Genomic DNA, 12,105 nt, shown 5'->3' with positions numbered 1-12,105 from the left:
CTAGCATCATAGCATCATAATTTTGAAATATCTATAAAACCATCAAAAGCTTGTTTAATTTCATGTTTTTTTATTTATTATTAGTGTTGCTTAATATTTTTTGATAAAATTGCTGTTTCTTTTCAGATATCATCAGAAAAAGGTAATTAAAATTCATTAAAATGACAGATTTATCAGACTTTCAATGAGGTCAAATTGTTCGCAGGCTTAATGAAAACAGCCATTACTCTTGAAAGTAATGACAGCCTTTGAGAAAGAGGGAAAAACCTTGTCGTTGAAACAAAACTCCAGAAGAAAACCAAAACTTTCAGATAGGACTGTCGGACTCTTACTTGAATTGTTAGAAAGGATAACAAAAGTACAGCTCCCAAAATTACTGCAGAGCTTAATGACCACTTCAAGAACCTAGTTTCCACAAAAACTGCTCGCCGGGAGCTGCACAAAGCCGAATTTCACAGGAGGGTTCAAATCAGAAAAAACGCTACTTTCAAAAACAAAAGTTTAGAGTGGAGTAAAAACCTATAGAATTGGTCCCTAGAAGCATTTGACCCAGACTGCCTTCTTCCAACTGTTAAACATGGAGAAGGATCTGTGATGAAGGGGAGTGGTAGGAAATCCACCAGCCCAATGGTTTCCCTTCAAAGCAGAATCAATAGTCAAGACTATTTAAGCATTTTGTCTGATCAAATTCATCCTACAGTTGCAGAACTGTTTCTGGAGGGAAACTCAATCTTTCAGAATGATAATGCACCAATTCACACAACTAAAGTTGTTACTGAATGGCACAAGGAACATTCTAGTGAAGTTGAACATCTTATCTGGCCACCACAGTCCCCAGATCTCAATATTATTGAACATTTATGGTGCATTTTAGAAAAACAAGTAAGGAGTCAATATCATCCACCATCATCACTACAAGAACTGGAGACTGTTTTAGCAGAAGAACGGACAAAATTCCTTTGGAAGCAATTCAAAGCTTGTACGAGTCCATACCTCATAGAATTCAAGCTGTAATTACTGCCAAAGGTAGTCCTACCCCATATTAAAATAAATTTATTTGAAATTTTAAGGTGTTTCCATTATTTTGTCCAACCCCTGTATATATATATATATAAATGTGAAACAAGGTGGAAAAAATAGTACTCGAATACTGGAGGTAGAGTAATATGCTATATTAATAATGCAGCAAATACATCACAAAAACTCTTACTCAGAGTTTCACGTTCCTATTCATCGAACAGTTTTGGTTGAGATTGGGACAAAAATAAGGCTATATTTATAAATATACAATTATATTGATAAATACACATTTGAAATTGGTTTTGTTTCATCGGTTCTTTTCAACTGACAATTTTAAATAATATGATTTTCAACTTCAATTTTAAATAATACGATTTTAAATATTATCCAACCCATACCAGCATGAACAACAGGTAATAAATAATGATGATAATGATGACGAGAGCAAGAGAAAGAGCATGACAGAAGCCAGTATTAATACCAAAAGGTAAAATATTCTACCACTGATAAGGTAAAATGAGGCTGAAATCATATGGTCTGGTAGTCCTGGCAGTGAAAGTAGTGGTAATTGTCTACCACTGACGATACTTATGATGTGTTTTTGTGCACCAAAAAAACCATATGAAAGTTTCTCTCTTGGTAAATATTGCAGTATTGTGTGTTCTAACACAACATTTACTTTTAAACAGTGAATATTTTACCTTTTATATATACACACATACAATAGGCTTCTTTCAGCCTCTGTCTACTAAATTCACTCACAAGGCTTTGGTTGGACAGGGGCTATAATAGATGACACTTGTCCAAAATGCCATGCAGTGGGACTGACACTGGAACCATGTGGTTGGGAAGCAAATTTCTTAACTACACAGCCATGCCTGACCTCTTGAATATCATGATGAATAGGATCAAAGAAGATTATGGGAAGACCAGCATGTTCAAAAGTGCTGAGGTTGTTACAGTTGTAAAGGAACAAACAGCAGACTCACCTTTTTCCTTAAACAGACTATCGCTATTAAAACATCAGTTCTTTTAAACATGGTGCAATTGTGGCTGAGCAGTTAAGAAATTTCAGGTTTGATTTCACTGTTTGGTACCTTGAACAGGTTCTTCCATTATTGATTTGATTAAGTCCTAATACTGTATGTCTGGAATTTAGCAGATGGTAACATTGCAGAAGTCCATCACATATGTGTGTCTTTTGTCATGGCATAATAGTAAATGATTCAATATTGGTGAAAAAGTAATACACTTTAAAGTCTTGCAAAAATGAAACCATGGGAATGAAACCATGGGAAAAAAGCCCTTTAAACTGAATTATTCTCTCAATAATCTCATAATCAGAAATGCAGTGAACTTGTTATTGATCCCATAAAAGCCTGTAACCAATGGCACAATTGTTCACAAATTGCTGCATAAAATAAATTTTTAAATAAATAACACAGCTATTAAGTTATTTGAATAAGAAAGAAGAAAATCATGAAAATATTAACTTTTATTTATGTTAATATGGAGAAATATGTATAAATTGAGTTTTATTTTCATTTTTTTATAACCAGTTGATAAATCAATAACTACTTTATATCTCTTCTTAAATAAGTTAAGAGATGATGTATATGTATCAAAAATAAAAAAATCTTAATGAATTGAAATTTTTCCTCTTTGCTGGCAAAAGAAAACAGAAGCTTATCAATAATTGTTTGTAACTTTGAAAGAAAAGGGAAGATAATTTCAAGAAATTAAGAATTAATTTCACAAAATTAGTTTATGTGCTTTAGGGAAAATCTGATCTTTGTCAACAGTCAACTACATACATGCTTTGGTCTTAATTGGATCTTATCAGTAATGGCCTCTGTTCCCTTGAATTTGTTAGTTGCATACCACCTCCATCTCTGCTAAAGCCTGTGCTAAAAGGGTTATTGCAACTTTTCAACTTAACTCCATTTTGGAATCCTTCCAAAGAAAATAGTAAAGTAAAAATGACCCAACTTCATTTCTGAGTTTATATCCTCTGTTTCTTTAATTACTATTACCTTTCATTTGGGCTGTCTCCCCTTAAATTAATACCATTCACTTACTAATCTACTTAGCTCCTTTCCCATCCTGTGGGCTCTTTTCACATGATGTATCATATCACTTGACCACAACTTCTTTATAGCTATTTTGAATACCTTTTCTTGGATATAAGCAAAAGTTTTCAATATAAAAATGTCCATACATGTACTTGAAAATTGTTAAAATTAAATATTATATATTAACAATATATTAACAATGTTGTTTAACTCTGTGCCAGCCTTGATCAAGTAGTTCTATAATTAAAAGTATTCCAACTAACCATTTTACTTTTTCACAGGTAAGGTACACCTAGGACTACATGGGTGTCCTTTTCTTGGATGGTATGGTCTGAAACAGCTATGTCTAGCAAGTCAAACAATCATGTAAAGGGTTTTCATTGACTAAAATCTATAAAAATATGCCATGTGTATACACATACATAAATATAAACATTTGCAAGTACAGTTACCCATTTCAATGCATATATTAGAAAGAGACATTTATCAACATATTCTAATAATTATACTATTTCTTGGCAATTTAATCTTGGTCTGTCATCCCCTTTGAGAACTGGAGCAAGTACAGAGCCTTGTTTCACACCAATGCTGACATGAAAACAGTCTCAACTGCTGATGACCACATGAACTTTCATACCTTCATGAAATTGTTGGATGAGTTGAAAATTGTTCTGTGTACTTATTGTTCAAGCTTCTGCAGAAGACTGCAGAGAAACTTGTGATTTACAGTGTTGAATACTTTTGATAGATGAACAAAAATCAGAGATCATAATGCTGTTGTTGACATTTCTCTTGAACTAGGCATGCAACAAAGATCATATCAATGGAATCACAATTCCTGTAGAAACCACACCACGACTCCAGGAGAACTTTCTTCATGAGCAGGAAGACCAATCTGGAGAGGAGAATGTGAGCTAGAATTTTCATGGTCCCTGCCAGAAGGGAAATCTTACAACTATTTCTGTTGATAGAAGGATCAACTAATTGTTCCTTTAGTTCACTTGACCTTTATTGCCAGTTTATATTTCACTTTCATATATATCTAATTTATCTTCAGCATTTACAGTTCCTCTTTATTTAGTCATGATATTCCACTGACATGCAGCATCACAACCTATAATCCACATAGTACTTTTACTGCAGCTATCTTCACTAATTAGGTCACACAGGTAACAAAAACTATCTGATGCATCTAGCTAGCTATCTGGACCCTAAAGTTATTCGTGTACATCTGCTGTCATATCTAAAATCTTTTGTTTTGTGTCAGTCTGTCACTCCACTTTTTGTGTTCATTTCTTGCATTGAAAATATAGCATTGGCTTGCTGTATCTACTCTCTTCCCTGGATATAAAGCAAGGCTGCTTCTCTGATGGAAATAGAATGTTTTTTATTATTTTGAACTTTGTTTTTTTTTTTATCTTTATGATCTTTTATTGATCTTTATGGTTTTTTTTTTACTTATGGACTTTCTTCTAAGTTTAAAACATTCTGCAGCTCTGCAACATATTCTTTATTGAGAACCAAATAATAATTATATAAAGATTTCCAAAGACAGTCTGTTCTGAACATGTGTTAATACCAATTGTTATGGTTTTGTGTATAATTTTCTTTTGAAAATTATTAAAGCCTATTTTCTTTGGCGATAGTTTCAATCATGAAATTATCTGGATACTAACTAATTAGCTTTACTTGCAAACAAAGTGTCCATAATCTGGTGATTAGCTTTAATCTTGATTTGAATTCAAATGACTTTCTATCTTAAATATTTAAGCTAGAATCAATGGAGCATGTTATGTACAGTATGTGCATATCATTATTTTATAAAATCCTTGTCCTTTACTTTATATTTTCCCATGCTTGTATAGATTAGATGGAGCTGAGGTACATCTGTTGAGACTATCACATCTCAATTGTGAAGCTCAACATTTAGAGATCTACCCCTTCACCACTTTTTTCATGATTTAGTCTGTATTTTCCATGTGTATCTTAAACAGTCAGTACACAGCACTTTTTTTCATCCATATCCTTTTGCAAAATATGCCCATATTTACACAATTATCTTTACAATGTACGTCTGCTGAAATCTTTGATGCACAGTTACTTTTAACTATATATCTATATTGTAAGTTTTCTTAAGTGTTTTTAATTTTGTTGGCTTTAATTTCTTCCTATTATTATTATTATTATTATTATTATTATTATTATTATTATTATTATTATTATTATTATTATTATTATTATTATTATTATATGTATGTATGTATGTATGTATGTATACATATATATTGCTTAGATGTTTACATAAATAACCAACCACTCACCGCTTGTCATTTCCACTATGCAATCAAGAGTTTTTCAACTGATTTTATCACATGCTCCACTGCAGTTTCTAAAAAAGTTGTACCCCACCATGAAAAAACAAAGTTAACACATAGCATGTGTCTATATATATATATATATATATATATATATATTCAAAAGAAGTTTTAATTAAGACCTTATTACAAGTTTTATTCCCTTGTTCTGAAGAAACCATGCACCACCAAAATATTGCCATTCTCCACATTGAAAAACACTGACAGTCTTAGTGTTCCAATAACCAACTTTTGTACTGAACAACTGCTGTGTAACCTAACTCTATTAATCCTCCCTTTTTTCATGCTCTATTTTAAACTAAATATTCACCTATAAGGGCAATGACCTTTCTTTTTAGCTGCAGTGAAGGCAACCACTTAAGAAAAGCAGTTTTCTGAAGAAACCTGTCAGAGTAAAAAACAGCTACCCTAATATCTGAGGTGCCTTACATCGCAAAGGAGTAAGCCGTTTACAAGAACTGTGACTTTGAAATAAAAACTGATTAGAAAGAACTCTTCATCTGCTGATTTATATCAGTGGCCTCTGCTCCTCTGAATTTGCTAGTTGCATACCACCTCCACCAAAGCCTACCTAATACACCCATCTTTCCTCCTCTTATCACCTACTGTATTTCAATGTCTTGCCTTTACACTAACCACATTGCCAAATTCTTACTTCCTAGAATGTCAACCATTACATTCTTTTCTTTACACATTTTCCTGCAAACATTCAAGAAGAAAATGAATCACAACTCTTGGAGGGCCTGTGTAGGTCATAGGCATTGCCCTAACTTCCACCTGACTAAGCCATAAAAGAATATGCTAAATGCACCCCCAGTCAACTTTGCTAATGATTAATTATAAGAAGAGGATCCAAATAAAAAATTTCAGTTTTTTTTAGAAATTGGTAAATAATAAAATAAATACTACATATTTAAATGTCACAATGTTAGGATTATGACTACAGTAGAAATGTGAAAGAAAATAATGTAGAATTATATAAATAACAAATTTAGGGGATTTAGTAAAGTGTACAGGATTCAGGTCTTGAGTTCAAATCAAACATTTTAGTGTCGCTTGCTCCTGTGTTGGGCCATGCACTTTGTACATTTTTCTGGAGTCAGGATATTAAACTAAAGCCCAACCATTTTACAATTAGGAAAGAGGCTAAGTGAAGCTGTCTCTGTTAAATGCTAACCAAGGTCTGTATTTTATAGTGTGAGTTGCCTTCAGTCATGGACACCTGGTCATTGGTCTTCTTGAAACTCCTTCACCCTAGCCATTGGCTGTTGCTGCAGTTTCCCTGCTTGCCTGTTGGTGCAGTGTCAATACCATCCCTTCATGTGTATTAGCCAACTGAAGTGATGTACTGGGGTGTGGCACTTGAAGCCAACACATGTGAGATTTAGGGAGTAGCATGCTAGATACCAAAGCTACTATCTCTACTTAGAGTCCCCTACATCTTTCAGGGCACAAAATTCTTTATACTTTTTTGCTAGGAATTGGAACCAGCTCTTCTGATAGTATTATACATGAAAGACTAGTATCTCATCCAGAAAGAAATAATATCTTTGATCTACCATAAAATTAGAATGTACCATTGAGTGTTATGGATCTATCAGAGAATTGCAGGCTTTTGAATTTTAAAACTGAATCATACCAAATATATTCCTCCATTTGAGATAGAACTGGAATTAAATTAGATAATCTTTTCTTGGGGGCATTCATTGTGACTGTGATTCTATTAAGTTTCTACTAATTCTTCCTTGTTACTTCCCATGGCCTTACATATATAAAGTAGTTTTTTTTTGATAACAGGCAGTAGCATTCAAACTTTTATTATTGTTTAACCATATAGAGTTAATAGTTCTTGACACTCCAAATATGATACTCTTATGGGAATAAACAACTAAACTGAAAGGTTGCATGATCTCTAAGGATTCTTTATGTTTGAACAACGTTATTGCATACAAGCAATTATAATATCTAGCAGTTGTTTCTGAATTATTGACATAAGAATGGCCTGGGCAAAGTTCAGAGAGCTCTTACTTCTGCTGGTGACAAAGCGCTTCTCACTCAGAGTAAAAGGCAGACTGTATGATGCATGTGTACAAACAGTCATGCTGGATGGCAGTGAAACATGGGCCATGACTGCTGAAGACATGCGTAAGCTTGCAAGGAATGAAACCAGTATGCTCCGCTGGATGTGTAATGTCAATGTGCATACTAGACAGAGTGTAAGTACCTTGAGAGAAAAGTTGGACCTAAGAAGCATTAGATGTGGTGTGGAAGAGAGACAACTGCACTGGTATTGTATTAGGCGAAAATGGATGAGGATAGCTGTGTGAAAAAAGTGCTGATCTCTAACTGTGGAGGGAACCCGTGGAAGAGGTAGATCCAGGAAGACATGGGATGAGGTGGTGAGGCACAACCTTCGAACATTGGGCCTCACCGAGGCGATGACTTCTGACAGAGACCTTTGGAAATATGCTGTGCGTGAGAAAACCCAGCAAGCCAAGTGAGACCTAAATCCAAGGCCTCTGCCAGGGGTGTAACCAGCCCACTTATGCATGTCTTTCCTTCATTGGACACTAAACTCTGCTTGCAAAGACCTGTTGAGGCAAATGAAATCGAAATCGAAATCATATTCAATGACTGGCATCCGTGCTAGTGGAGTGCTAAGAGCACCATTCGAGCGTGATCATTACCTGAGCAGCTGACTGGCTTCCATGCCGGTGGCACATAAAAATCACCATTTGAGTGTGATCGTTACCAGCGTCACCTTACTGGCACTTGTGCTGGTGGCACGTGAAAAAACGTTTGAGCGAGATCGTTGCCAGTGCTGCTGGACTGCCTCCTGTGCAGGTGGCATGTAAAAAACACCATTTGAGCATGGCTGTTGCCAGTACCGCCTGACTGGCCCTCATGCCGGTGACACACAAAAGCACCCACTACACTCTCGGAATGGTTGGTGTTAGGAAGGGCATCCAGCTGTAGAAACTCTGCCTGGTGCAGCCATCTGGTTCGCCAGTCCTCAGTCAAATTGTCCAACCCATGCCATCATGGAAAGCAGACGTTTAACAAAGGATGATGATGATGATGATATATATATCAATTAACAAATTAGTGGCAAAAGGAGTTACATAGTTACTTTCATCAGCTTACAGCTGTTTCTGCAATGAGTAAACTTTCACTCAGAGCTAAGTTCCAATGCAACATCTTAAAATCTTCTACTGACCTGATGGTTTACTGTAGACACTAAGTATATTAAGTTATAACATCTAGTCATTAGTATTGCTATAGCTAAGCAGAATCACAAAATATGTGTGTGTGTGTGTGTGCGCGCACATGTATGTTTGTGCATTTGTGTAAGAAAATTTGTTTTTTATATTATGTATATTCTTTGTGTTTAAATAAGCTGAAAAACATCAATAATGTTTTTTGTGCATATTGATAATTTAGGTGTTGTAGGATTAAATAGATTTCTTTTATATAGGTTTAGTCTGTAGAATCTAAATATTCAAGTAATACATTGTAGTTATTGTGAATTTACTAAAACTACTAAAGTTACTAAGAAAATGAATATATATATCGATATTAATGCAAGAAAAATAATGTTTGTGCTACATTTCTGTTAATTCCCTTGAATTTTGTTAAAATTTGTATTTAGGCCATGTAGAACAGAATCAGAATTGTAGATAAGAGGTTAGTGTTAACATATTTAAATACAGTGAGCATAACAAATTTAATTAGAAATGATTGAAATGATTATGCACATAATTAATTATAGTTTTGATGTTTAGTGTGTTAAATATGTTAACACTCACTTAATTATTGCTTATTATGTGAATAGCGTCTGAATATTCATCTGTGGTGATTTAATGTTTTAAATATGCTAAATTTTCATGCCTACTTATGTAAAAAAAAAAAAAAGGAACATCAACTGGCTCAATAAAAGACATATATGATTGTGCTGTGTGTGTGTGTGTGTGTGTGTGTGTGTGTGTGTGTGTGTGTGTGTGTTGTGATAATAAAATTATCTTCTAGATATGAAAGCGACTTTTAAATTTGTATTTTTAGGTGCACTGGAAACCTTCTATTGATGGGTCCAAAGTATCATTGACATATGTTAGCCCTTGTGGACAGAGTGGTTTTCCAGGTGAACTGACCATCACCGTGACCTATGAACTTACTGATGACAACTGTCTCAAAGTTGACTACATGGCTACCACAACAAAAGCAACACCAATTAATCTTACCAACCATGCTTATTTCAATCTTGGTGGACATGTAAGATTTTTTAATCTTTATTTCTTTTTTATTTTTGTTGTTGTTTTTAAAGAGTAGAAAAAAAACATAGAGTTTATTGGAAGAGAGACTCAATTTGTTCAGTCAATAAGAAGCTGGTCTATCAGCATAAAAACTGATGGAGTGCATCCTGTTATTGGTATTGTGCTGTGTACCACCAATGGTTCAATGTAAATAGCTACCATAAGAGACACAGCTCACTGTTGTAAATAGCAGAGTAATACATAACTCACTAAGGTTTCTTTAATTGCAAATATTGAGCCCAAATCCTCCCATAAGATGTATATCTTTTCTTACTTAAATCACTAGTACACGAATAAAATCATGAAATACCACCACCACCACCACCAACACCACCACCAGTAGTAGTAGTAGTAGTAGCAGCAGCAACAACAACAGTGCTGCTATCGCTGTTATTTATGAAAAGATTCAGAGTAAATGTAATTCAGTCAGATTTGACTTCTTAGGAGAGTTCAAAGAAGAGTTTGATATAAATTCAATTGTTTCAGGGTGAGGAAGGGACCTTGCTCTCCATCTGAGACTAAGAAAGACTACTGGGTTAGAGGCAAGTAAATAATGAAGGAATTGAATTGAAAGGGTAATGTTGGAATGTGAAGTGTGGACAGAGAGAGGTGGGTGACTTGAGAGATTCAGAAGTCTGGTGTGTAAGGTGAGCAAAAGCGAAGGAAATTAGAATTGGAGAAGGAAGGTAAAACAAGCCAATCCATTAAGCCAAGTGAAAGGAAAAGGTCATATTCAGATAAAGAGAGGACAAGGTGGAAAACAGTAAGTAAAGAGAACAGGTGACAAAAAGCAACCACACTTGGTGAGCTTAATTGTCTTTTCATTGTGAGAAGAAGAGATTTCATTACAAAGAGTTACTGAGTTGAAGAAACATGTGTCAGAATTCAACTTAACCAATAACAACTTCAGAGTCTTTTATTCTGAGTTCAAATATTTCCTTGGGTCAATCTGGCCTTCTATAATAATAAATATAAAATTCTGCCTGTCTGTCCATCCAGGACCCCTGTATCTCAGTCTACATTTGCCCTACATAGGTATATACTTATTTGGAACCAGGATGATCCCAGGAATGAAAATCTTCCCTTCATTTGGTACTTGAACATCCAGTATTGGGATCAGGTCTGGAAGAGGATTTGTTATATGCTAACAGTTAAAAATTCAAATTTTAAAATAACTCCAAAAATTTGTAAACTTACAAGTTTTTTTATTTAAACTGAATTTAAAGTAATACCATATTGGTTGGGCACCAATAAATGCTTTATTATTATTGGTCTCTTTAGTTTTGGGCCACAAGCCCAATTAGCCCTCCACAGGAGCTAGCTTAAAAGTCCACTCAGAGTGCAGTTTTTAAGCTAGTTTATTCATAAAGAGCAACTTATTCATGGATTGTTAAACTCATATGATGTTTGATTTTACTTACAGCCTTGAGATTGAACCCTATTGGAATAAAAGTGTTTCAACAAAAAACTTGCAGTTGGTTTAGAAGAGGAACACATAGAAAACTAACTATGTTTTTCACACTTGAGGCAGCAGTGATATTACAACATACATCTGGCTCTAAAACAAGATTAATTCATGTGACCAAAACTTTTAACAATGTGTTTCCTTTTATTTTCAAAATAATCAACAATTTTATAGGATTTACCAAAAAAAGTATCTTTTTATATATATAAATAAACTAGTGTTTTAAACACAACTTAAAATGTTTACCTACTAAAATATCACTTATCATGCATATAATAACAAAATTTCAGTCAGGGTTTTAATTTGGATACGATCACTAAAATACATGATTGTAGGTGAGTTAGAAACATGGAACCAGAGGTAGTGTCAAAAATTAAAATGATTTGAAACATATTTCTAAATTCTCTATCCTTATCCTAGTTTTCAAACTCTAACTATAAATTCGAATGTTTTAAATGCAGCTGTCCAAATTCATTTATATGAATTTTTGTTTGTCCTAAAGATTCTGTATAGTCTTCATTTAGTCATTAAGTAGTTTTATAGACTGGGACACATCGTAATTTACTTTATCTACAAACACAACACAAAGTTTCTGAGAGTATTCGCAAGTATGATCTATGGTTCACTTGCTAAAACCTTTTATTTCTTAACTACTACACTTGTAAGTAATGAAATTCATATTGTCATAATCTTAGAAACCTCTCCTGTGGTAAGTAGCTTGCTTACCAACCACATGGTTCCGGGTTCAGTCCCACTGCGTGGCACCTTCTACTATAGCCTCGGGCCGACCAAAGCCTTGTGAGTGGATTTGGTAGACGGAAACTGAAAGAAGCCCGTCGTATATATGTGTGTGTATATATATA

At 34.3% G+C, this 12,105-nt stretch overlaps 1 protein-coding gene across 2 annotated transcripts in view; it reads left to right on the top strand.

Annotated features, from left to right (window-relative positions):
* LOC106873562 (galactose mutarotase) overlaps nt 1–12,105 on the top strand; it is a 127,243-nt gene that overhangs the window by 103,103 nt on the left and 12,035 nt on the right. For both annotated transcript variants that reach the window (XM_014920990.2, XM_052968917.1), the window contains exon 4: nt 9,527–9,736. In XM_014920990.2, coding sequence (XP_014776476.1) covers nt 9,527–9,736 — 210 coding nt within the window. The remainder of the gene's footprint in view (nt 1–9,526; nt 9,737–12,105) is intronic.

Source organism: Octopus bimaculoides, chromosome 6 (genome assembly GCF_001194135.2).
Source record: "Octopus bimaculoides isolate UCB-OBI-ISO-001 chromosome 6, ASM119413v2, whole genome shotgun sequence".
Lineage (NCBI taxonomy): Eukaryota > Metazoa > Mollusca > Cephalopoda > Octopoda > Octopodidae > Octopus > Octopus bimaculoides.
This window is presented reverse-complemented; position numbering and strand designations above follow the sequence as displayed.